General features: G+C 33.6%; 2 protein-coding genes across 9 annotated transcripts in view; one reads left to right on the top strand and one right to left on the bottom strand.

The window, feature by feature from the left end:
• The window catches only part of LOC106662579, a 39,247-nt gene extending 29,574 nt beyond the window's left edge, over positions 1-9,673 (bottom strand). Inside the window, exon 1 of the mRNA XM_014386770.2 lies at positions 9,634-9,673. Within this exon, the coding sequence (XP_014242256.1) occupies positions 9,634-9,640 (7 nt within the window). The 5' untranslated portion in view covers positions 9,641-9,673. The remainder of the gene's footprint in view (positions 1-9,633) is intronic.
• Positions 1-27,655, top strand: part of LOC106662577 (DNA ligase 3) — a 120,528-nt gene that overhangs the window by 35,450 nt on the left and 57,423 nt on the right. For 7 of the 8 annotated variants that reach the window (XM_024224884.1, XM_024224883.1, XM_014386767.2 and 4 more), the window contains exons 2-13: positions 20,810-21,010; positions 21,144-21,258; positions 21,353-21,589; positions 22,807-22,913; positions 22,975-23,186; positions 23,249-23,326; positions 25,830-25,986; positions 26,128-26,283; positions 26,360-26,491; positions 26,553-26,632; positions 26,752-26,839; positions 26,938-27,015. In XM_024224884.1, coding sequence (XP_024080652.1) covers positions 20,810-21,010; positions 21,144-21,258; positions 21,353-21,589; positions 22,807-22,913; positions 22,975-23,186; positions 23,249-23,326; positions 25,830-25,986; positions 26,128-26,283; positions 26,360-26,491; positions 26,553-26,632; positions 26,752-26,839; positions 26,938-27,015 — 1,641 coding nt within the window. Of the gene's footprint in view, positions 1-6,937; positions 7,103-20,809; positions 21,011-21,143; positions 21,259-21,352; positions 21,590-22,806; positions 22,914-22,974; positions 23,187-23,248; positions 23,327-25,829; positions 25,987-26,127; positions 26,284-26,359; positions 26,492-26,552; positions 26,633-26,751; positions 26,840-26,937; positions 27,016-27,655 lie in introns of those variants that run through there. The other variant, XM_024224881.1, reaches the window with a different exon arrangement.

Raw genomic sequence — 27,655 nt, 5'->3', positions numbered from 1 at the left:
ATCGAGGATAGGCGACGCATGATGTTCGAAAATTTCATCCACGCACATTCATTCATAGACATTTGACGACGTCAAAGACACTCCACGAACGATAACCAACTCCGTGCGACTCTCCATTGAAATTCCCGCCAACACCATCACTGAGCTACGTTGAAAAGGCTAGCTCTGGGGAAAATTACAGGCTTTGTACTTTTCATTTCCCCTTCTACACCCACACTCTTTCACGATCATCTGGATATCGAAAAGCAAATCTACACTCATCTGAAAAAAGTACAGCAGACCAGTCGTCCAAAGACCATGGCTGTGTTCATGAGCAAATGCGAGCCTTGAAACACTGTGTTCTGGTAAATATAGGTCCTCTTACGGGGCGAAAAGCCATCATTCCCTACTGATTTAATCTTCTTCGAGCAGGGCGTTCAGAAATTTGGGCATCCCGAACTTCCTGGAGCTGATGAATCGGTTGAATAACATTAAGGTGCCGGTTTCGCAAAATTCTCAAAGTCAAAAAACGATTCTGTGGTTCTGTTACCCAAAGGCGTCCAGAACCGGACCTTCTATGGTAGGACTCAGTTTCTCGAAAACGTCTAACGGCGTCTCGCAGTGTTTCTTAGTGAACTCCGATGGCAATAGCCGCACACCTGATGAAATGTCCATCATCAATAGTGCCACACTACGCACAACATCCTGGCATTTTTAAGTTTAAAAATTAAAATGATGAAAACTTAGATGAAAACTAAACAGTTTATTGCTTCAAATGAGACTGAATAAACATTTGAAATTCCGTAAAAAGTAAAGATTGAAAAATCCTTTGTCCCTGTTTTGGAGTAAGGATTAAGTGTGTTACCTCTAATTGATATTCACAATTTCAAACTTAGCATAAAGAAATATTTATTGGTAAAAACAATGAGACAAATTAAGGGCAGAATTCTTTTTTATTGAGAAAATGAAAAAAAAAATCATTTGGGTAGAATTTTTTGCCTGAAAAATATAATTATTTAAAGTAATTATTTAGGTATTTCTTTATTTTTATAATATATTAATATATTAATAATTTAAGAAATAATCTAGAGCTTTGTGGTTTTTTAGTAAGATTTTCCCACGAATTATAATTTATGATGTGTTTACGAAAAGCTTAACCAATTGTAAAATTGAACCGTCATACCAATAGATTGACACAAGGCAGTCAATTTTATATAAAAAAAGAAGCATTGTGTATGTATTTATTGGGTTGTCCGGAAAATAATGCAGGATTTTGGTATTAAACAAAAAAAAAGAAACTAGTTACTTTAAAGCAATGTTCTTTAATCAAAATAATTTCCCATACTCTCAATACATTTCTCCCAACGTGTTGGTAACTTATTAATTCCGTCTGAGTAGAATTCAGAATTTTTAGAATTGATAAAGTCAATAAATGCATTTTCCAGTTCCGTTTGATTTTTGAATATTATGTGTTGTAAGTAGTGGTCCAGGTGTCTAAAAAAATGGTAGTCAGTAGGCGAGAGGTCCGGAGAGTAGGGTGGGTGAGGCAAAGTTTCATAGCCAAGCTCCAATAATTTTTGTGACGTTACACGTGACACATGTGGTCGAGCGTTGTCATGCAACAAAATGGGCCCTTTCCGATTGACCAAAGAGGGCTTCATTACTGCCAATTTCTGATGCATGGTATTAATTTGGTTACAGTATGATTCAGCATTGATGGTTTCGCCAGGATTTAAGAAGCTGTAGTGTATTAAACCAAATGAAGCCCACCATACCGTAACCATTACCTTTTTTTGATGAGTTGGGGGCTTTGGAAAATGTATTGGAGCTTCTCCTTTGTCGAGCCACTGTCCAGAACGTCTAGTGTTATCGTAGAGAATCCACTTTTCGTCACATGTAACAATTCTGGCCAGAAATGGGTCATTTTTGTTTCGACAAAGAAGTGATGCACAAACATCAAAGCGCTGATTTTTTTGGCGATCGTTTAATGAGTGTGGAACCCAATTTTCGAGTTTTTTCACTTTTCCAATCGCCTTGAGGTGGTCAGCGACGGTCGTTTTACTGACTTTGAGTTGCTCTGCAAGTTCTCGAACAGTTGTTTTGGGGTTTTCTTCCACCACTGATCGCAGAACATCATCATTAAGAGAGGAAGGCCTTCCACGACCTTCTTCATCTTCAAGGCTGAAATCTCCCTCCCGAAATTTTTTAAACCACCTTTGCACAGTGCACTCATTAACACAACCCTCGCCCCAGACTTGGTTAATGTTTCTAGCCGTTTGGGCTCCGCTTCGGCCGAGTTTAAACTCGTAAAAGAAAATCGTACGAAATTCTCGCTTTGACATTATAAGGATGACTGAATTATTTCCAAGTAGCGGAATGCTACAGAGGTAAACAAACAATATCATTTGGAAGAGGATTAATAAGTGTTGACATTCATACAAATGAGTAATCCTGTAAACGTAAACAGAATATTTTATATAGATTTTTTTTAATGAAAACTTAAAATCCTGCATTATTTTCCGGACAACCCGATACTAAAAAAAGAACGCATTTTTCGGAATTTCAAAACACCTAGTTTCCTCGTTGTTTTACTTCTTATATACTCAAGATCTGATCTTTATTTTAGTGATTGTTTTTGCTTTTTTTTATATGGTTGTATTAAATTTGAGTGAAATTCCCTGTATTGCTGAATTAAGATTTTTATGCGTCCTTCTGGGGAGTGTAAAGGTGTTTGAAAATGTAAGAACGTCCGACAAAACGTGATATCATCGCGCCCATGTACTCGGCCGCGGGCAATTGAAATGATTCGATTCCCCATTGTCCGTCTCTTGATTAGGCACGAAATATGGTAATCACAGGCGATTTAACAATTCAGATTCCGTTTTGAGCCAAGTTGTAAAACCAATTTCCGCCTTTTTAGATGAAAGCATCGCGTAATTGTAACGTGTTGTTTTTTTCCTTTCGAAGCATCCTTAATAACTGAATAAAACAAAAGGAGAGAAAATTAACATTTTATTTGAGGCAGGAATATCCCAGATGTTATTCGATATGAAAGGTCAAAAGAATGCCATTGTTTTTCAACGAAAAATAATGAATTTTACATTGTTCCTCTTTATTTGATGCCAAATGTTTTCCAGGTTTTCCTTTTCATTTCACTTTTAATACCAATTGTGTAAACAAAACTATGCTAAATGATACACATAAAGCTTATTTATCACATTTACCTTATAATTCGTTTAGTAAAAACATTTAATTCAGTGCCTTCAAACAAAACGATGTCTAAGAGCGATTTTCGGCAAATTTATTTTTATGATTTTAAACTTGGGCGAAGTGCAGCACAGACCGTTCGAAACATTGATGACATTTGGGGCAAGGAACCATAAATAAATCCGCAGTGCAGCGTAGGTTTCTAAACTTCCGTAATGGAGATTATGCCCTCACGAGCATATAAGGTGGTGGCCGTCCTTCTGCAGTTGACGACAACTAGTTAAAGGCTATAGTTGAAGCAGACCGTATAAAAACTACTCGAGAAATGGCGGAAGAACTTGTTGACCAATAGACATTCGTTCGCCATCTGGAAACTATTGGGAAAGCAAAGCAGCCCGCCAAGTGGGTTCCGCATGAGCTGGACGACCGCCGAAAGGATCGCAGGTATGAAATCCGTTCAATGCTTGGCGTACGCAACAAAAATGAACCATTTCTCAGTTGTATAATAACGTGTGATGAAAAATGGATATTATACACAATAGACAGTGCCTGGGTGAGAGTGCAAAAACTTCCCAAAGCCAAGCTTACGTAAAAAACTCACTGTCTGGTGGTCATCTGCTGGACTCATCCATTACAGCTCTTCTTCAATCCGGGTAAAACCATCACAGCTGAAAAGGACTGACTTATCCTCCTTCAAGACAACGCGCGCCCACAAGTCGCGCAACGGTCTTTGGTGTACTTCACGAATTTGGTTACGAGGCTTAACCACATCCACCATACTTACCGGATCTTTCTCCCACAGATTACCTCTTTTTTAAGCATTTAAGACAACTTTTTTGTGCGAGGAACCGTTCAGAAACCAGAATGACATCTGAAATGCATTTCGGGAGTTCGTCAATTCCAGAGACCCTAGTTTTCTACTCTTCTGGGATTAATGCATTGTTTGTGCGTTGAAAAAATATATAGATAGTAATTGAAGTTATTTCGATTAAATATATTTTGTTGAAGTTAAATTACAGCATGTTTTTACTGAACATCCAAAACCTGCATTATTTTTGTATCAACCCAATTGCGACATTTATATTAACAAGATTACAAATTAAAACGCCTTCATGGAGAATTTTCTTTTCGTTTTAAAATTTCTTTAATCCAATTTTTCGTATATATTAAATTTTAATTAAAAATTCGTGCAGCAAAAACCTTCAAACCGCGTACCAAAAACTTTGAAATATGCAAAATCGTGCAAAAAAGTGTAATAAGGAAAAACTCTCACTTAACATAGTAAAAATTTAATTTACCTAATAAAATTAATTATTCTTTTTAACAATGTTTATAATTGATTGTTTATTTATAGTCTATCGGTTTTAGCCATTTTAAGCCCAATATACAAATATACAATTAAATTTTATTTTTAATTTAAAAATATACAACAATTTAATAAAAAAGTTAAAATATATTTTGTTCTCATTTTCCTTAATAAAATTAATTTTAATTTGTTTTCAAAACTTTGTAGTACAAAGTAAAATTGTAACCAGTGATTAGGTCATTGAATTTTACACGAGGAATTATAGATGAGACCCTTGCCTGAGGAGGGTTAAAATTTGGCCATCGGTCTTGGGTTCCGGGTAGTCCTGTAGCCTTTATTATTTTATTATGTTTTTTATTGGTACGTTATATTTTTTTAAGCCATTCTGCCTTGCTCCCAAATCGAAGCAAGATTGAGAAATGTAAAATGAGAAATACTCAAGTGATAGAACAGAGCGGATCGGTGTATGTCGAGCATAAAATATTTCTTGGAAGATTTAGGAATTGGAAGTTCAAAACTACGAAGAAGCGCATTATCACAAAGGTTTTACCCTCAATTCGTTTACTGAATACAGTAAAGCCATAAAAATGGTTTATTATGGTGTTGTTTTTATGCCGTTTTATGTGCAATCGTGTTTGCCTCCGTGCATAACACCAAAACGTGCAAAATAAGAATAGTGTCATAAGGATGTCTCTTCCACGATTAGAATTAATATCTTGATTTAATTTCAATTGAGGTGAGCAATAAAATGATAAATTCGCAAGGAAATTTGGTCCTGGTTGTAACGAGCTAATTATTAATAACAATTTAAAAAACAAGCAGTTGTCTGTAATTTAGTTGACTTTATTGTTCGCCATCCTTCCTCGTAAACCGACGGCTTTTAACCGGTTGATTGTAAGAGGATTATTTTGATTTTCAGCAATAAACAAGATACGTAACACGTGGAAAACCCAAATTAATTAACTCTAATCAGTTAATTTTCAATAATCGGACTGATATGGGTACTAAAACAAATTTAAACTTGATATTCATTTTAAATTATGGATTTAAAAAAAAATTATTTATAATTCAATATAGAATGTTTTTACCCCGATTTATGATGGTGGAGTCAAAGAATTATCCACATTGAATGTTACAATTATGTCGAGTCATACATATGGTAGGTCCAAATTAACATAAAAATGTAATTACAGGTACAATCCAATAAGTGCCCTGAAACAAAATCTTTGTCCAATCCAGTCTTAGAATATTGTAATTCATAACAAATTGGTTAAATAATCCAAGTTTTTACTTATCCAGCCGACGTACAATACATGTTTTTTTAAATATTTTACGTAGCTTTTACTAACTGGATTCGCTCTTGAATTTTGTAATGCAACTTGGTTTCGTTTCTCCCGATTTGACAAAAGCGAGAATGTATATAAAAAGGAAATCGGATTGTCTTCAAACCCGCGGTATTGTCATCATGTATTCATGAGGTTGTGGAAAAGGGTGCGAGAAATCAACACCCTCCACTTATAACGCTTTACATAATCCAATCTGTGATATAATTGAAAAATTGTGTCCGACAGGCTTGAATTTCTTAAGCCGTGATTGATTTCTAAGTAGAGGTGTTTAATCTTTTCTGAAATAGCTACAATACTGTTCCATGAGGCGATTTATGCAAGTATATTTGAGAATGATAAGTAGCTGGGTGTCTTCGTCAACCTCGGTGTCCTTTCAAGTTTCAACTGTCGTGCGCTTAATTTGAGGCAAACGGACTTGACACCTCTCTCCCCAAACATATTTTACGGTTTAAATGGGCGTTAAGTACCCAAAGGAGAAGTAATGTTCAATTTCCACGTTTATGCACGGTCCGCCGGGCTAGTGTTAAATTAGAGACGCGGGTCCGTCCAATTTTGTTTATGCTCTTCCTGAAACACTGGCCAGTTTGACGCGTTTATGGCTGTTTAAGACAGCAGAAGTTAAACGGCCTTTTTTATATGCATTCTTTGAGAAAGCAATGTGACAAAACAAGTAAAAGCGTGTTTCCTGTCGTGTAAATTTACGTCAAAAAGACGCAGTCATATTTTCCGCATCAATTCAACCTTAATTTGAGTAAATTAAACGAACAAATAGAATAAACAATTAGAAGGCTATCAAGCCAAGAAAACCCCGAAATAAATAGACGTACATAGATGAATATAAAATGGAACATGAAGTAGGGGTAGGGGTTAAAAATCTAGATTTTGACCTAGCCAAACCTCTAGGTCCCATACCAATAATTTTCCAAACTAAGAGGCATACAATGGAACTCTGTGTACAATAAAATTCAGACTCAAAGGCGTAGAGATACATTATTATATATTATTAGACAGCCAAGCAACAATGAATACGTTATCGGTAATCAACCTCGCCTTTGGTCTAGGACTCTTCTGTAAAATTTCAAACTGCCACAAAAAAGGAGCAACTGCTGAATGGATGAAGTTCAACACACATACTCGGTGGAACAACACTCTAGGACTGAAGCAGGAAAAGATTCAGCCAACAGTCTCCAGATCCTTACTGAAGATCGTGCAAAACCGAAACGCGTTTGAGTGACATCGAAACCAGCGAGCCTAGACGGACCCAGTAAGTGACTCTTTGCCAGTTCAACAAAAACGTTTTGCCTAAACTTGCTAGAGATTATCGGTCACTATTAGGAAAGTACGTGATATAAAATATAAAACGCAATATGTAAAAAAATAATTTCATATTTTATATGATTTTATATTTATCTTTTCATAATCGAAATAAAGAGGGAATTTGGGAATGTTGGGATTTAATTAATATAGCTACGTCCGTTTTTAAGAGAAAAGATAAAAAAAAACTCATCTAGATTTATGAAGCACAAAATGATTAACAATTAAGCAAGCTCATCGCGTGTGCTTTAAAAATAAAGACCCATTTGCACACCTTAAGTATAATTAATTCAATTGTGTGTTTTTATTACTTAAAGATGTCTTAATATACATGCTTATTACTTAAGTATGTATATTAAGACATCTTTAAGTAATAAAAACACACAATTGAAATATAAAACCGCAATTAAATTTATTTGACGCGCTACAAATGTGCGTGTGTTATTTAATGTAATTTTACTACATTTTTTGGGAGGTTGAACCGTGCAATATATCACTGATTTCTACATGTTGGTTACAAAAGTTCATAAAACTTCAAAAGTATTTGTCCAAAAATTGATGTATAAACTTTCGGTCTCCGCGGTAGACTGGAAGGCTTAATCAGGACTTCGTTAAAATTCTTCTTTTGAAATAATGAGGTAAAAAGTAAATTGTGTGTGTTTGACACCTATTTACTAGACTAGGAAGAAAAAAATCCAAAAATTTCAATTATTCAAATCCAGCTCGAAAGCTCTTTACATACAATTCCAAGCTTAAATAAAATGGAATCCATATTTTTTAAGATATTTCTAAAAAACTAAAACTGACTACTAAATGGTTTCACAAGATTGGGCTGCATCTATGTAAAAAAATCGTTATACTCTAGAGATTGTACAGCCGATCTTCAATTTTAACTGTTCTTCTTTTGCAATTATCAAAACTGAATTTACAAACTAAAGTAATTTAATTTAAACCGATCTTCTCATGTACAAAATATGGCTATTTTATTTATATTACTAATTAATGGGCCTCTCTGTCTGTTTGTCTGTCTCTCTCTCTCACACACACACACACTCACTCTCTTTCTCTGTCTCTCACTCTCTCACTATCTCTCTCTCTCTTTTTCTCTCTTATCTTTACGTCGTTGCTTCTTTCAGAATTTTTTTGTATTATGTTTTAAGGAGCATTTTTTGATAATTTTACACATTCTACGATATCGGGTTTGAATAAACCGACCTCGACGAAAAATTCTTTCATAATAATTTTCAGCACAAGCCAAGATCTTCATGAATATGATCTGCTAGTGGAGTTGAAAACTTTAAATACGCCGTGTAATTTTGTAAATTTCTTTGTTATGTCAAAGTTTTGTAAAATAATTTCCAAAAGGTGGAAGAAGAAAATACTTATATATTTCTCTAGCTTCTCAATATTTTAAGTAATTCCTTTATAATACAATTAAACAAAATTAACAAGACTTTTGTTGAACGAGACTATTGGCATTTGTAATTTTCATAAAATTAAGGAATTTTCATAGATAATTTTAATTTCTGATTATTATATTTTCAGAATTTAAAATAAATCGGTTTGTTATGTGAATATGCATATTTTTTCCTTGTCTGCGGAGTGATGAACCTGAAATTCGGCCATTACCGATTAATTTTGTCTGCTTATCCTTGCTTGGCCGGTCGACAGATCAACAGACACACTGAAGATGGCGAAATGCATCTGACAGACCAACCCAGGAGGGTAGGCACATTGAAATGATCGGCAATGACCAAAATTTCAACGTCTTTTAATTTTTTTATTATACAAATATTATTATAGTCGATGCCTAAATATGTAACAACAAGAAAATTGAAAAATAAATGACCTATCGAAAGGTGTACTCTTATAAATAATAAATTTGACGTTGTAATTTTCGAAAAATTAACTAATTCCTTAGATAGATAATTTTAATTTGTAAATGTTTCTTTTTCCAAAGTCAAATAAATATTTGCTATGTTGATGCAATCTGCAATATTATGTTTGATATGATATATCAACATATTATGTTTGTTTGATTCAATGTACAATAATTTATTTGACGAAAGTACTGCTAACATAATTTTCATTTAAACTCAGTGTTAAATTTTTTTAGCATGTTTATTAACCAATTAAACAAAACATATTGCAGTATGTTATGATCAGTGCTTACAAAATGTTCCATTGAAATCTTTAAACGTACCTAGAAGATGACATTTGTAATTTTCGTCAAACGTCAAGACGAACGATTTTTTAGATTGTTTTAATTTCAATTTATTGCTTTTTCTATTTGAATAAATATTTGCCTTATGTGAAGTAAACTATATTCGTAATAATAACCCTCATTCCCTGCAAAAAATTTTATGTCTAGTTTTTTAAACGATAAAAAAATAATTTCCGGGGCTAGAAGAAAATAAGGGAAATGTCGTACATTTAAATACGAAGTTCACATTTGTTTGTTTTTTTTATTTTGGTACTTACCCATCATGTCTGACCGAGTGCTTTTGAAGGAATAAGAGCGAAATAAGTTAGCGCGCCCTGTGTTATATATATATATAAGAGGGTTGCCGCCCCCGCGAGGGCGCAGCCGCTTTCATAGATCCCTTGCATTTACAAGAGAAACCGAATCTGATGTGCATCTCGTGTTGTTGAAGAAGAAACCAACTCATACTTCTATAAGGTAAAACTATTTTGAATAGAAATACTTTAATAGAGTTTTAATAAATTTGGAATTAACTTCTGATACTATAAATACAACAACAATAGCTAAAAACGTGTCTTAGGTATTTGTTTGGTAACAGTGGTAATAGTTACTATGACTTATGTCTGTTAAATAATTAAGCTTAAACAATCTCTAAGTGATTATCAAAAACAAAACATTAAAGAAAGATTCATAATTGCGCAAAACAATATGATTGGCATATACACTTTTCGAACAGGTTACGATTTTTTAGGCTATTTTAATTTTTAAATGATTTTTTTTTAAATCCAAATTTGGACTATATATTTTCCTTGGCCAAAATTTAAATCTTTAAGTATATTTGTTAGATAAATAAGCAATAAAGTTAAACGAAAGTGCTGCTGACAAATCCTCTCAATTTTATTATTTTTGTAATAAGTTTATTAAACAAAAATTATTGTATTGCAAGAACTTTATCTAGCTTTCTTTATCAAGAACAAGATGATAGAGGGTTTTTTGTCCTGACAAAAGGAGGCTACGGACGTGGATTACAAATTTAATGAAGCTTTTTGGGTGATACTGAGTCGAAAAATGTTAGCCACGTGTCCGAGCGTCCTTGCTAATAGGACCTAGGAGCCGAGAATTTTTTTTTTACTTCATTTATTTTTATTTACAACTGTACATGTATTATATACAACCAGCAGATTGGATGTCAATTTATGATTGTGGCGTTACGGGCGTTATAGAGAAAGTTACCCATTGGCAGTCGCTCTGGATTAATAAAATGATATTGATCATTTATGACGTCTCTTATCCATATTCTTTTCAGTCATTTACGTGGTAATTGTGGGGAATGGAGTAATCGTATTTGTGTGATTTTGTAATTTACTATGAAACCGTCTGTAATACGTTTTGATGGATGAAAAAAACTGTTGGCATGTGAAGATCTCTGTGAAGTGTGTTATCGTTTACGCAAATAATTAATCTTAAAATTTTGGATTGAAAACTTTGTAATCTTTCAATATTGGAATATTTGGCCGATCCATAAGCTGGGCACTCGCGTACATCTGAATAGGTTTGAGTAGGTATGTGTGGGTCGAAAGTTGTGGTTATTATTGATAATGATAATTTTAATTGTAGGTTAAGTAGGTAATAAAGCATTATTAGAATTAGAATAATAAAATAATAAATAATTTATTAGAAAAAATAAATATTTTAATTAACTCACATATGTTTTTGTTAATATGGTTTTCTGTCTATGTTGTTCCCTTATTTCATGATTATTATAATTACATCCACCGATTTGATTTTTTTTACCTAGGAGGAGAAACTAATATTCAGTACCGTATACAAAAACCAAAAGACGATTCCAGTAGAGTAGTCCAAAATATTTTTTTTGAAAAAACAAAAAATAATTTGGGCGTCATTTTATATATCTTTTAAAGTTCATTCATTGAAATTTTCTATGCAGATGAACGATTTTTTGGCTGAGTAAGCCGGGTACATTTTTTTTTCACTCAGATTTCCGGTATTTCACTTCATAAAAATTCATAAACACTGGATTTTATCTAATTTCAATGTTATCATATCCGTTAGAAAGCTTAATTTTTTCAGTCAAAAGGGCTTTTATTTATTATAAGTGATAAAAATAAGGATGAAATCTAGAAAGACAAATTTTTGGACAAAACAATTCGAACTCGTTTTACACGCCGTTTAAAGCCCTTAAATAAAAATTTTAGTGAACAAAATATACAATTTTGCAAGATCAGTCAGAAGAAATTTTATAACTGTCGTTCCACTTAAAAATTCATAACGTATTTAAATCCACATTCGAATTTATTACGTTAGATTGCTTAAATTCTCTTCTTTACACCATAGCCAAGAAGATTTAGATTTATTTCATTATAAGTGATAAAAATAAGAATCAAATAGACAAAACCTCCTCAAATATTATATCTCCAATTCTTATTTATTTAAGAAGGCAAATTTATGCCATTACTTGCAGATTGGGGGAGGGGGGTCCTAAACCCTTGTAAAGTTTCCATTTCCAGTTCCAAATATTTTTGTGGTTTTCGAGGAAAAAAATACAGGCATGTAAAAGGCGAAAATTGGCTGTTTCTTTGTAAAAAAATATTTTAACTTTCGGTCACAAACTATGTTGCATTTCAATGGGTACGAATTATCTCACCCGCAGATTGATTTTTTGAAAATTCATCACAACTCGGAATTTAATCCAAATTGGACATTATTCGAATTGTTAGAAAGCTTCATGTCTCATATTTCAGCCCTTGCCGACAAACCTTTGATTTTATGTTATTATAATACAGAAAAGTAAGGATGAAATCAATAAAAACTTTCAAAAACGTTTTATTTTAGAATTCAGGTTTTTATTTGTTTACGTGTAAATGATCGAGTCCTAAACCCCACGTAGCCTTTATTATAGTGGAGTTGTTTTAAAATTATTACTATTCTGGGGATTTTTGAAAAAAAAAATGGAGGCATTTGGAAGGCGAGAAATTTGAGAATTTTTTTTATATTTTCCTAAAATTTTGGATTATCCAGAGATTATATGAATCTTTAAGTGGGACATTTGGACGAGAAAAAAATTGCCTTCATTCAAATTTAGCTAACAATTTATTCTTTCATTAAATGATTTTCGAGCGTTTTGGTGAGGTTGCTTTCAAACCATCATAATTAAATAATTTTTATCAAAAGTCATGAATTTTTGGTCTCGTTTAATTTGGATTACATTAAAACAAGTTTGTTGTAGTTAATATAACGATAAAAATACATATGGTTTACGAAAAAATTGCCTCCGGCTGTTCCAGCCCAAAAATGTGTATTTTTGTTTCCTATGAAAATTTCTATTTAAAGGATTTAAAGGACGTTTAAAAAAGGAGTATGAATTGTTTATCCAAAAACAATTTTTTTGGCCTACTTTACAGTAAGCTTCTTTTGGGTTTTATAACTTTTAATTTATATTAAATTATCTGTCTCATTTAATACGATGTTACAGGGTATTTTCTTATTCTAAGTAAAAGAACAAATCGACTGATACATTATAACCTTGAACTACTTACACAACATTTAAATAAATTAAAATATTTTCTTCCCGACTCCTAGCACTCATTGGAAAAGAAATCGAATACATAATATAAAGATATTACAACAATTAAAGGAATTTTTGAAAGCTTATCAAGATTGATATGCAATTTTATTAAAACTGACGATTATTTATTTTTTCAGTGTCAATAATTAATCAGGTAGTTTATTTTTTAATAAGATTTGCTGTCGCTATAACGATAGTGTTATTATTGTCTGTTGATTTCATAACATGTATAATTGAATTTTAATACTTTACATGGAAAACTTAAAAAGGAACAATTTACGATTGTGTAATGTAATTCTGACAATAAATTAGTACAAACACTCAAAAACATCCCACCTTGTGCACACGACGAAAACACGAAGATTTAGAGATTATCTGTAATCAGATTGTTCTAAAATTAATACTTGGAACCAATGAGGGAGCTGAAATCACGTGTTTTGTAAAGGAATGATACTTTGTATAAAAAAACTTTAGTAATCAAAATATTCCAGAATAAGTTATACTTGTGTGTAACTATTATGTCTAATTTTGGAACCTTTATTCCCAGATTTACTTTATTTCGTGAACTCTTTCAAGATCCTTATGTAAAATTTAAAAAATGTAAACTATAAACAATTTTTTTTTCTAATAACCTTGATATACGGCACTATTAACATTCCTACGCATTTTGTTAGATTTTAGTCAAAAGTTTTCTGCTTCAGAGTGTGCAACCTGTATCTCGTAACTTCCCACTAAATCATAACAAAGGTTTAATGGATCTTTATGAATTTATAGCCTACGAAGCCAGTTTGTACGTTCGCTTTGTGGGCTACAACGTGTTTAATTAGACATGGTTAAATGTGCTGGAATATCTCCAGTATTCCTATAAAAAAATGTAAATTAAAAAAAAGTATACTGTATTTTTAAATGAGCGAATGAAGTAATTTCGGATACATTAATTCTCTCACCTTTGCCGGCCCGAAGGGAACTTTTCGATGCTTAAAACTTTTAAGGACTGAGCGATAGAACAAAAGGCTAAGTGGAATTAATTAAGGTTTTTAGTTGAGATAAAAAAGTCAATGGCACGAGCGGGATTCGTACCCACGATCTTCGGCTTGATACGCCGCTACTCTACCACTTGAGCTATCGTGACCTCGATCCACTCGGATACAAACTTCCCATCTCAACCGCACCTTTTGAATTTTCCCACCTTTTTGCCATTTTTCAAATGTCGTGTAATCGGATTGGATTCTCGACGACAAATGAAATGGCAACGGAGAGCTTTAGTGAAGTATACTTCATTTTAAATCATTAAATTCACTAATTTTGTGGTGCGCTTGACCAATTAATATATTACAATAAATTAAGGTTTTTAGTTGAGATAAAAAAGTCAATGGCACATTTAAAAAATGGCAAAAAGGAGGGAAAATTCAAAAGGTGCGGTTGAGATGGGAAGTTGGTGTCCGAGTGGATCGAGGTCACGATAGCTCAAGTGGGAGAGCAGCGGCGTATCAAGCCGAAGATCGTGGGTTCGAATCCCGCTCGTGCCATTAACTTTTTTTCATCTCAACTAAAAACCTTAATTAATTGTAATATATTAATTGGTCAAGCTTACCACGAAATTAGTGAAGCTAAGTGGAATTATAAGAGTTGCTGGTTGTACTTTCGACTGTTCGGTGCGTGTAATATTGGTTATAATGAAGTCCTGAAAGGCGAGCTATATTGAATCTATCCTTCCTTTACTTCGGTATTCATGAAAGATTCAAATATTTTTCCCGTCTTCCGTCTCATAAATGGATTTTGTTATACTAGGTTTAAAAAAATACATTTTTAAATGCTTATAGTAGTTAGAAATTTTGTATCTGTATTTTCTGTTGGGTGACGAATTTTGTAAAAAAAGAAGACCAAATCACGTATTTGCCTATCAAAACAAACTTTAAGTAATAAACTGCAAAATTTTAAGGTTGCTATTTTAGAAATAAAAACGTTTTTTTTTATCTCGTACTAGCTGGATACACAATCTGAGGAGCAAGGAGATCATTGTTTGTAATATATTGAGCTTTGTTATGAAAATTTAATGGTATTTCTTAGCAGAGTTTTTCCACGATTCCTTTTTGGGAAAACAATATTACATTTAGTCTTGTAGGGACTTTGGAGTCGATCTACGAGCTTCCGGTTACACTTGGGCTTGAGAAAACTGATATTAATGGCACTCCACGACAACGTGGCGAAATTACGTAGTAAGGATGTAATGCTAAATAGCTCTATGAAAATGCCTTTTAACCAGACAAATAAATGTTTTCTTCTTCATACTATGATTGTACGTAATATATTATATCTTACAAAGAGATATAATAGAACACATAATAATGACATATCTACACAGAAAACAATAACTTTGTGTCCTGAAGATGATCTCAATAAAGACCGAAGCGTTGACACGATAAAGAAAATGCTTTTTTAAATCTACGTCACAGCAGACCGCATCTCAAGATCTACAAATACATGATTTTTTTAAATCTACGTCACACCAGACCACATCTCACGATCTACAAATAACTGATTTTTTAAATCTACGTCACACCACACCGCATCTCACGGTCTACAAATAACCGTTTTTAAACCTACGTCACACCAGACCACATCTCACGATCTACAAATAACTTTTTTTTTTAAATCTACGTCACACCAGACCGCATCTCACGGTCTACAAATAACCGTTTTTAAACCTACGTCACACCAGACCGCATCTCACGATCTACAAATACATGATTTTTAAATCTACGTCACATCAGACAGCATCTCACGATCTACAAATACATGATTTTTTAATCTACGTCACACCAGACCGCATCTCATGATCTACAAATAACTGATTTTTTAATCTACGTCACACCAGACCGCATCTCACGATCTACAAATAACTATTTTTTAAAATCTACGTCACACCAGACCGCATCTCACGGTCTACAAATAACTAATTTTTTTTTAAATCTACGTCACACCAGACCGCATCTCACGGTCTACAAATAACTGATTTTTTTAAATCTACGTCACACCACACCGCATCTCACGATCTACAAATAACTGATTTTTTTAAATCTACGTCACACCGGACCGTATCTCACGTTGTACAAATAACTGATTTTTTAAATCTACGTCACACCAGACCGCGTCTCACGTTGTACAAATAACTGATTTTTTAAATCTACGTCACACCAGACCGCATCTCACGATCTACAAATAACTGATTTTTTAAATCTACGTCACACCAAACAGCATCTCACGATCTACAAATAACTGATTTTTTTAAATCTACGTCACACCAGACAGCATCTCACGATCTCCAAATAATCATTGAGATTATTCTTGAATGAAAAAAGTGGGCAGTACATCTAAACCTTTAAACTAAAAATATCGATATATTTATGGAAGGTACTGAATGAGTTTGTAACGGTATGACTTCACTTACGTCTCAATAGAACATATACTTCTTCAAACGGCATGATGGATGTCTGCTTCTTTCTGTATAATATTGCATAATTCGAATAAAGATTTATATAATAACATCATCTATTTTTTTGGCTCCTAGACTTCCATTAACAAGAACGGTCGGCAAGCATTTGTTGACCTAGTATCACCCAAATATTTTCATTTAAATCGGCGATCCCACGGACATCCTCTTGTTAGGAAAAATTATTAAACGTTTGTAATGGTAAATATTAGAATTAACACATTTAAATCATTTTCACAGATTTCAACACGGAATAGGGCTTACTGAAATTTAACACGAAAACACGTCGCTGAAGCTTAAAATGAAAATTAATCTATTGGCCGGTTTTATTTTCTTGTTAAAAAATTATATTTGCCAGATCTTCAGGTGTAGTATATAAGCAATTTTTCAGTTAATTTCTTCTGTTATTATTGAATTTGTGTGTGGGTTTTTCCTCTGGCATCGAAACGATTGATTGAGGTTTTGTTTATTACGGGATTTTCAATTAGACGGAAATAAATGATGCTTTCGAGTCATTAGGTTCCTTTTTAGGCTTTTAGGCCACTCTATTCAACTTGTTCGGTCTAGAAAATGATGTTTCTGAATTTAGTTACAACAGGAACGAAGTCCGTGGCAAAAACAACACCACCGCGTCATCACACTTCATTCCCCCCCCTGCGTTAACGGTTTCAACTTAGGTTAATAAATTGGTTTATATCAGGAAAGTGCTTCCGACAATAAGGCAAACAATAAACAATAAGCTGCTTGTGGTTTAATAAGCCGCTTAGTAAAAAAATAAGTTCATTAAGACGATCGTTAAATTTATATTTGATTCTTTCTAGAAATTTTAATTTTCAAAATTACTTTAAACCAACGAAGGCCAGTTACCACCATCTTAGAAAAGCATTTTTCTTGAAAATATTCCATGAGTTAATAACACTTTTAAAACAATTTCTTATGTAAAAAAGATGTTTCAAAACAAAATTTTTTCGTGTGCATTAATTTTAACAAATAGTTTAAGTTGTAATAGTCTTATTTATTTATTTAACAACCTCGGGCTACCCTCAGTAAAGTCATATCAGCCCCACTCGCACGGTTATTGTCAAAGGGGTACTCGACATTCCGCCATCGGCCTTCTCATTAATCACTCACCCACAATTTTAATTTTTTACTCAAACATGCACATATAATTAATAGAAGTGTACATATACACACATAAAAACATATACATTTAAATATCACACATTTATACAGACACACCATACAATTCTAAATGTGAGGAAATGACAGAAGGCTAACAATAAACAATCAGTTGCTTGTTGGTTGAATAAGTGGCTTAGTAAAACAACAAGATCTTAAAAAGGATCATTAAATTTATATTTGATTTTTTCCTGGAATTTTATTTCCAAATTTCAACCCACGTTTCCTTTAAGAAGTATAACAGGGGACCATTTAATTGACCTGCTCGCTCCAGTACTGTCTTTATGTCAGGGTTCATGCTTACTCGCTCCCTGTAAGGAACCCTTGGATCAAATATGACACATTGAACTACCTTTCTCTACAAACAGGACCCCCTATACAGGTTTTGCCCAAAAACAGGTGTCTGTGGACAATCGGGTATGGCTTATCGTTATTTATTAGTTTTCTTTTAAACTCAATTAATTAAGGTTTTTAAGTTGAGATAAAAAAGTCAGTGTCACGAGCGGGATTCGAACCCACGACCTTCGGCTTGATACGCCGCTACTCTACCACTTGAGCTATCGTGACTTCGATCCCCTCGGGCACTAACTTCCCATCTCAACCCCACCTTTTGAATTTTCCCTCCTTTTTGCCATTTTTCAAATGTCGTGTAATCGGATTGGAGTTTTAGTGGTCCGCTTGAACAATTAATAACATTCAATTAATTAAGGTTTTTAAATTGAGATAAAAAAGTTACTTAATTAATTGGTCAAACAACTTAAAAACCTTAATTAAATGAATGTTATTAATTGATCAAGCAGACCACAAAAATTAGTGAATTTAATATGTAAAAATGAAGTACACTTCACTAAAGCTCTCCGTGGCCATCTCATTTGTCGCCGAGAATCCAATCCGATTACACGACATTTGAAAAATGGCAAAAAGGAGGGAAAATTCAAAAAGGTGGGGTTGCGATGGGAAGTTAGTGCCCGAAGGGATCGAAGTCACGATAGCTCAAGTGGTAGAGTAGCAGCGTATCAAGCCGAAGGTCATGTGTTCGAATCCCACTCGTGACACTGACTTTTTTATCTCAACTTAAAAGCCTTAATTAATTGAATGTTATTAATTGCTCAAGCGGACCACGAAAACTAGTGAATTTCTTTTAAACATTTAGATTCCATTTATATTTCAAAATATTAATTTAATTTTAAGAATGACTGAGAATACTGGTTATTTGCAACAGCCAACTGATCAGAGATTTGTTTCTACCAACTACTATTCAGGAATTTATTTATAAAAAAATACAAAACCATCTTTGTGCATATAAATACAAAATTCAACAAAGTTCTCAGCACCTTTCCCTTTAGACTTATTTTTTTCAAGACTTAGTTAAAATTTATTGTAAAACTGTAGGCATATGTTATTATCATTTGTTGTGTTATGCTATTATTGCAATAACGTGAATTAACTTAGCTTAACTGTCCTGATTACACGACATTTGAAAAATGGCAAAAAGAGGGAAAATTTGAACGGTTGTAGGTCGAGATGGGGAGTTGGTGTCCGAGAGGATCGAAGTCACAAGTGGTAGAGCAGCGGCGTATTTAGTCGAAGGTCGTGGGTTCGAATCCCACTCGTGACATTGACTTTTTTATCCCAACCAAGACCTTACATAAAAAGAATAATTAATTGAAAGAAGTAACTTGGCCAATTGACCACTAAAAACACAAATGATTATAAGTGTTACATGAATTTAATAAAGCTTTGCATTACAAATTACTGATTTATATGAGCTCAATTCTGCACAGGCTTATACATACAACACATGTGTACAGAGATGTTCTTATCATTTCTGGCAGTCTGTGGCAATTCCAGATTTTTGTAATTTACAATAAATGACCAGCAGGCCTCTTGTATAGCCTACTTGATATTCCTCAATCACCATCTGCATGTATTATGGAGTACTAAATATACTGCCGTCGGTCTTCTCACACTACACATTCATGCTAATAAATACATTCAGTCTCAACATACACAAAGAAACACAAGATGAGATGTCTGTAAAGTATTATCAGTATTAAAAGTCAGAATAAGGGACCCAGATAGCTGCATGCTCAAACACAGTTCTGTTTTCAGGTAGCGTTCCTATTCTGCTTTGTATAGAGCCAATAATGGCACCCTTAAATTATGTCAACCTTCTTCTACCTGCTGGACACATGCTGGTTTTGACCTAAACATAAGTGTCCATGTGTCAACCGCTTATGTATTTTCAGTAACTGGCAAAACAATAGCATACCCAGAATGCCTTGAATTGCGTCTTGATCCAAATGCCTTGTGAAGCCAGAAACACAAACCTGAGACTATCGCCAGTTTGTGCAATAATTAAAGCCAATCTCTCAAGAGATTTGTGAATTTGTGAATTAATGCATCGGTTAAGATGTTGATAAGGAGATTCATTACTGTATGGCAAAGGTCCTGGGCTCGAATCCAGCAACCCTGCATTGAGTGTCAATGGTATACCCAATATTCCACCACAATTACAAATCACACTATTTATTATCCATTCATGCTAATAAATACATTTAGTCTCAACATACACAAAGAAATACAGGACAAGATATCTATAAAGTATTATACAGTATCTATATTACCTGTATTATGCAGTAAAACAGTCCTGTTTCTTATAAAAATTGGAACAGCGGGCCAAGATACTCGCTGTCATGCTCTAGTCAAATTTTTATATGGGGTCATGTTCCTACACACTCTCTATATGGAACCAAGGAATTGCACCCTTCAATTAGTTGGTACACCTTTCTACCATGCTGTTCTACCTACCTCTCTGACCATGCTGTCAGTTTCCTTGCATGGCCTATTCTTAATCAGGTGAGGATCACCACTCTTTTACACGTCAGATCATCCAAGGGCCACGTATCAATTAGTACTATTGATATGCGAGAGCTTCTCTACTGATCTGGCCCACTAATGCTAACACTTTTTTTGTAAGCATGTTTTTTTAATGTGTTTTTAGTGTCAGGGGGCTTAATTGTGGTGGTCATGTCTGGAGATTGGGCTAGCCTTAGCTGCCTTGTCTGCCCCTCCCCTCCGCCCAAAAAAAGACCATTGATCAATAGTTGGTGCTGTTCTCACTTAAAAAATTTCAATTTAAAAAAAATTAGAATTGGATTTTATCTTCCAAGATAAACATTGCATTTTTTCACAGATGTCTGATCAGGAGGAAAGTGCGGATGGGTCGACAAAAGAGTACAAGTTTTATGCCGACAGGGCCAAAACTGGCAGAGCGGGTTGTAGGAAATGCAAACAAAAAATTGAACCACAAACGCTCAGGCTGGCAAAAGTTGGTCCCAGCCCTTTTGGAAGTGGTCTCATGAAACTGTGGCATCATTTAGACTGCATGTTTGAGGTATAAATTAAATAATTTCAATAAATCTTATTAACCATAGTTGTAATTTTTTAATTATATTGCTACTTCTTAATTTTGATGCTTTCATCATTCTCATGTGTATTTTTTAAGAATGTTCTATCCATTGTTTCAGGTATTTTCAAAACAGAGGGCAACCACTGCAAAAATCGAATTTGTCGATGATATAGGTGGTTGGGATGCACTTACTATTGAAGATAAAAAAGCAATCATGCAAAAATTGCCAGAAAGTATGTTTCAAATTGTTTTACATTGGTGTTTAACTTTTAGTTTAGAATTTATTATTGACAAGACGTTGACATTGATTTTTTTTATATATTTCAGGTGCAAAAACAAGAAGTGATGGAGGAGATCCATTGGCTGCACCTGCCACTGGTTTGCCATCAAAATCCCCTTCTAAGGACAAAAAGAACAAAGCTGCAAAAAATAAAAGCGATCCAAATCACAAGGACAACAGCCTAAGAGAATTTAGAAGACTATGTGCGAATATTTCTAACGTACCGGGCTATCTCGACAAAACAGGCATTGTAAAGGAGTTCATTACTAAAGGAACAGATGGAGGTATGCTTTCTCTTAAAGAAATACTTTTATTTTTAAAAATTATTAACTACTACAAAAGTGAATGGTGTTAATTTATTTAAAGGTTGAACTTATCTGCCATTGGTCCAGTGGGGGGACCTTTTTTAAGATGGTTTTAGTCCATTAATCAGATTAAGAGGGGTGGCAGATGTCCCGATTATTCGTTTTACTGTCCTTACTTTTTTCCCCTCTGGTTAATCTCATTTAGAATATTTATTACGATTTTGACTTCTTCGTCCTTCGTTTCAGGTTTATTTATTTCATAACCTACATTCAAAAATGAGTACACAAAAGCTGGCATTTAATTTACAATTACTTTAATGTAATATGAATGTTATAATTGTATTGTGAGATTTCTTGGGTTTTCGATTAGACTTCTACTGAGCATGGTAGAATGCCAAAAGGCTGATAGACCAAAACATGCAGCAATGATCAGAAAACTATATATATAAAGAAGATATTTATATGATTAATCTTTGACAATTGTTGAGAAGTCCACTGGATATACAAATGTAATTAGCATGGAAGAGGACATTCATGCTGTTGAAAATGTGCTGTTAATAAAGAAAATTCCATGCTGCAGTATATTGTTCAACAACCTAGTACAAGTTATAGAATTATAGAGTAAACAGCAGAAAGATTTAATTATTATTTTTAAAAAAATGATTTAATCTTGTTAAATATTTTACTTAGCCTAAGGCACTTTCTTTTCCAGTATGGAACAATTCAGAAATTTGCTCTGGTACGTTGCAGAACTGCCACAGTTGTGACAGGAGCTTGTTGAAAATTCAAGAGCCCCATCGTAAATCACTTTAAAAACGGTGAAAAGGCAACAGAAGATGGATCCAAATGTTTCAAAGATTTGGAAGCTTGGGCCAATTGATACCAATGCCCAAGCACATCTAACAATGAGGATTTGGGCATTAGTCTAATTAAAATTATAAAAATCCGTAAAGTGGGATCGCTTCGGATTTGGTGACGAACAAACCATAGCTTTTTAGATACTTCTCAAATTTATAAATGCTCTTCCATTGTGAATAACACAAAAGCTCTATTTGTTTTGCCATATTACTGAAATAAGCTAGAAATGCCACTACCACCACGATTTAAATTGATTTGAAGTACTAATTTCGTTGCTTACTGGCTTAAATCATCAATTTTTTTTAGGACAATAAAATACATATTTTTATTTGTTACAGAAAGTTATAAAGGTGATCTTTTATTACTCATTAGACTTCTTCTTCCTGGTGTCATAAAACGAGTATACAACCTTCAATCTAAACAGATTGTAAAGCTCTTTTCCAGGGTAATAAAGTAATGTCTTAATTTGATATTTACCAATACATAAAATTTCGTTATACTTATAGATTTTTGGAACTGATTGGAATGAAATGCTTGAACATCTTGAACAGGGCGATGTTGCTGAAACGATCAGAGAATTTTTTGAAAAGAGCGCAAGGGTAAAACCGGTGAAAACGAGTTTTTTGACAAATTATGATGTCGACGAATTCTTGGAACAGCTTACCAAACTAACAAAAGAACAAGACCAGATAGACCATTTTTCTTCGATATCCTCAAAGTAAATTTGTCAAACATCAACGAATTGTTGTGGAATTAATTAATATAGAAAATTGTTTCCAGGTGTACTTCTAATGATTTGAAAATGATCGTTCGGCTGGTTAAGCATGACCTGAGAATAAATGCTGGAGCAAAACACATGTAAGCTATTAAATCGCTTTTGAAAGTACTAGTTAATACACACCTTCTCTTCTCTCTCTCTCTCTCTCTCACTCTCTCTCTCTCTTTCTCTATCTCTTTCTCTTTATCTCTTTCTCACACACAAGAACTAGACACAAACATATACATAAGAGGTGAATAGTGTGGACTATTTAATTTTACAATTTTTCAAATTAAAGCTCTCCATGGCCATTTCATTTGTCACCGAGAATCCAATCCGATTCACGACATTTGAAAAATGGCAAAAAGGAGGGAAAATTCAAAAGGTGGGGTTGAGATGGGAAGTTAGTGCCCGAGGGGATCGAAGTCACGATAGCTCAAGTGGTAGAGTAGCGGCGTATCAAGCCGAAGGTCGTGGGTTCGAATCCTGCTCGTGACACTGACTTCTTTAGCTCAACTTAAAACCTTCATTAATTGAATGTTAATTACTTTGTTGAGATAAGAAATGATTTTCCTTGATCTGCCTATCCTCGTTGGATAAAATATTTGTATCTGATCTTTGTTTGTCTTCTTATCTGCTAATTTTTTTTTTTTATTCCGACTTTACTTTTGTGTGATTACAAGATTTGAGGTTGTACCATAGGTTATGTTTGTAAAAAAAATTCAGTCTCATTTTGTTTGGTGACTTCTGTTGTCGTTTTCTTGTCATTAATTTACTTTGTATTGTTATTTTCAATAAATACCAAAAATTTAGATCTATTAGACAATTGGTTAATATTAAGTCTTCAGTTCAATAGGATTGTATTCCAGGACAGAGACAGAAAAAGTTCATCAAAGGACTATCACAGGAAATAACAACAAAACTACTAAACCTACAATGTGTTAAGACTAGAATGATAAGTTTAATAGTGAAGTTACGGCTGACTGGATACTGCACAATCTGGAGGCACATATATATATATATAGACTCGAAGGACCTGGTATTGCCAGGAAGAAGATGAAGAAAGAGCAGAAGGCCTAAGAAAGCTGAGAAACTTACTTCTGGATTAAGAAAATAGGAAGGAGAAGCCAACACAAGGAAAATACACACCTCAACAAAGATCTGGGGTCAACAAAAAAGACTTAAACTTAATGAAGAACTCTAGACAATAATGTAGATTGCACAATAGACCAATGTTGGGCTAGGTTCAAATGTTGTAAAAAGGTCAACTCCTTTTAACCTTAAATCTGAAAAAAAGTTCAATACAATTTTTTGCTCTCGAGGGTCACTCGTGATGAGAGTCTCCTATTCTTCTACTTCCACCTAAAGATCCCTAAAGTTCTGTTATTGAATTGACCTTCCTTTATTATACAGAAAAAGAAGGAAAATTTAAAAGGGTATAGGTTGAGATGGGGCGTTGGTGTCCGAATGGATTAAAGTCACAATAGCTCAAGTGGTTGGAGCAGCGGCGTATTGAGCCAAAGATCATGGGTTCGAATCCTGCTCGTGGCACTAACTTTTTCATTTCGACCAAAACCTTATGTAAAAAGATTAATTAATTGAAAGAAATAATTTGGTCAATAGATCACCAAATATAATGGATTCAATAAGTAAAATAAAGTATAACTTCATTAACAGCTCCCCGTGGCCATTTCATAAGTCGTTGTGAATTGAACCCTGTTTAAACAACAATTGAAAAATGGTAAAAAGGAAGGAAAATTCGAAAGGTTGTAGGTTGAGATGGGGCGTTGGTGTCCGAGTGGATCAAAGTCATGATAGCTCAAGTGGTTAGAACTGCAGCGTATTGGGCCGATGGTCGTGGGTTCGAATCCTATTCGTGGCACTAACTTTTTCATTTCGACCAAAACCTTATGTAAAAAGATTAATTAATTGATCACTTTCTTGGATTCTTCTTTGTTTATTAGGTGTCACCTTTGCAAAGAGGCTGTACTGTTTCAGTGCTAATGCTTTGCAGTCACATAAGACATGGTCCAATGTCTCTTCTGCTTTATGGCACCCTGCAAGTTTCTGTTCCCATTTCTTTATGGTGGTAATTAAATGGGTAATGGTAATTTAATGACAAAATCATAATTCTTAAAAATATTCTATCAATGAGAGAATCATGATAACTTACTCTCGATAATTCCTATATCCATATCTCTAGAGATCTATGTAACAGTAGAACGAAGAGATCTTAAAATCAAATCAAAGTGAAGCTTAAGGGTATGAACAAAAAGATGACAAGAGGTTTCAAATAGTTAGCGGTAGGTGAAGACAGGGAAAATAATCTCTGAATAAAAAACACTGAACTTTTGCTATAATAAAGCATGGAATGACAGGAGGGGGGGGGGTTCAGCGCTTGAACAGAATATAAAGAAAAAAAATTGTGGTTAAGGTCCAAAAAGTATAAGGATTGGTTTTGCTATTTTTGTCCTGTTCATTGCCTTCATCCCCTAATCAAATTTTAAATTTAACACCCCAGTCAAATAATAATTTCATTGATATGATATTATTGAATGAAGGAAAATTGTTGATTAATTTTGTTGCAAAATTTCTTTTGTTTAGATTAGATGCAGTTGATGAAAACGCTTATCAGGCCTTTCAAGCTTCAAGAGACATTAACTCAATTATAAAAACAGTTGATTTTTCTGATAAAAAAGATAAAAAAGGGCAATCAATGAATGTAGATATTAATATCCTAACTCCTGTACTTCCCATGCTCGTAAGTATAAGTTTTTGTTGTATGTGCCAAACAATCTTGCACTTTTTCATCTTGTAATTGTGAATAGACTAATGAATGATATTTCAATAAAATTGAATATATAAAAACAATTATAGAACCTTTTTATTTTAAACTTTAAAGGCACAAGCTTGCAAATCGGCAGAGGAGGCTTTGAAGAAATGCAGCAACGGAATATTCTCAGAGATCAAATATGATGGGGAAAGAGTTCAGGTTCATAAAAAGGGGAATATATTCAAGTATTATTCTCGCAGTCTCAAACCTATCCTCCGCCATAAGGCAATAAACAAAAATCAAACAGGCTTTCTTGGAAAAAAACACAATAATTTACAATTGGTTTTTATAACATTTTTAGATTGATACATTTGAACAATGTATAACCCAGGCATTCCCTACAGCTGTTGATTTAATTCTGGACAGTGAAATTTTAATGATTGACACCAATACCGGAAAGCCACTTCCTTTCGGATCCCTTGGTGTTCATAAAGTATAGTTTAATTTGATTATATTTTCTGAATGGTGAATTTAAATTTAGTTTTGGTTTTTAGAGAAATGCTTATAGAGATGCAAATGTGTGTCTGTTTGTCTTTGATTGCATTTATTTTAATGGAAAATCTCTTTTAAAAGTGTAAGTTAATTTAGTTTTACTTTGAATGTGAACATTAACAGAATATTATATAATTGTAATATTCTGTTTTGTAAGAATATATCTTGGTTTCAATTTTTTAAATTTATTTGTAATTCCAGCCCATTGTGTGAGAGGAAAAAGATTCTTCATGACAATATGACAGAAATACCGTTCAAGATCCTTTTTTCAGAAGCTGAAAGGATACATGTAATTATATTGTTTCAGTGTTTTTAAATTGTATTATTATTCAAGATTAAAAAAAAACAAAAAAAAAAAAAACAACATACATTTGTATAAATTTACAGGATGTAAAAGCTTTGGAGGTTATGATGGCATCGGTCATTAAACAAGGTCTTGAAGGATTAGTTCTGAAAGACATGGAGGTAAACATAATGAAATTTTTTTTTCACTTAATTAATCTTTTTATGTAAGGTTTTGTTCGAAATGAAAAAGTTAGTGCCACGAGCTGGATTCATACCCACGACCTTCGGCTCAATATGCCGCTGTTCTACCACTTGAGCTATCATGACTTCGATCCACTCGGACACCAATACCCCATCTCAACCTATAACCTTTTAAATTTTCCTTCCTTTTTACCATTTTTTAAATGTCGTGTAAACAGGATTCTATTCACAGCGACTTATGAAATGGCCACAGGGAGCTGCTAGTGAAGTTATACTTTATTTTACTTATTAAATCCATTATATTTGGCTGTCTATTGACCAAATTATTTCTTTCAATTAATTAATCTTTTTACATAAGGTTTTGGTCGAAATGAAAAAGTTAGTGCCATGAGCAGGATTCGAACCCACGATCTTTGGCTCAATACGCCGCTGCTCCAACCACTTGAGCTATTGTGACTTCAATCCACTCGGACACCAACGCCCCATCCCAACCTACAACCTTTCGAATTTTCCTTCCTTTTTACCATTTTTCAAATGTCGTGTAAACAGGATTCTATTCACAGCGACTTATGAAATGGCCACAGGGAGCTGTTAGTGAAGTTATACTTTATTTTACTTA

This window comes from Cimex lectularius, unplaced genomic scaffold, assembly GCF_000648675.2.
Source record: "Cimex lectularius strain Harlan isolate CLEC.00 unplaced genomic scaffold, Clec_2.1 scaffold43, whole genome shotgun sequence".
Taxonomy (NCBI): Eukaryota; Metazoa; Arthropoda; class Insecta; order Hemiptera; family Cimicidae; genus Cimex; species Cimex lectularius.
This window is presented reverse-complemented; position numbering and strand designations above follow the sequence as displayed.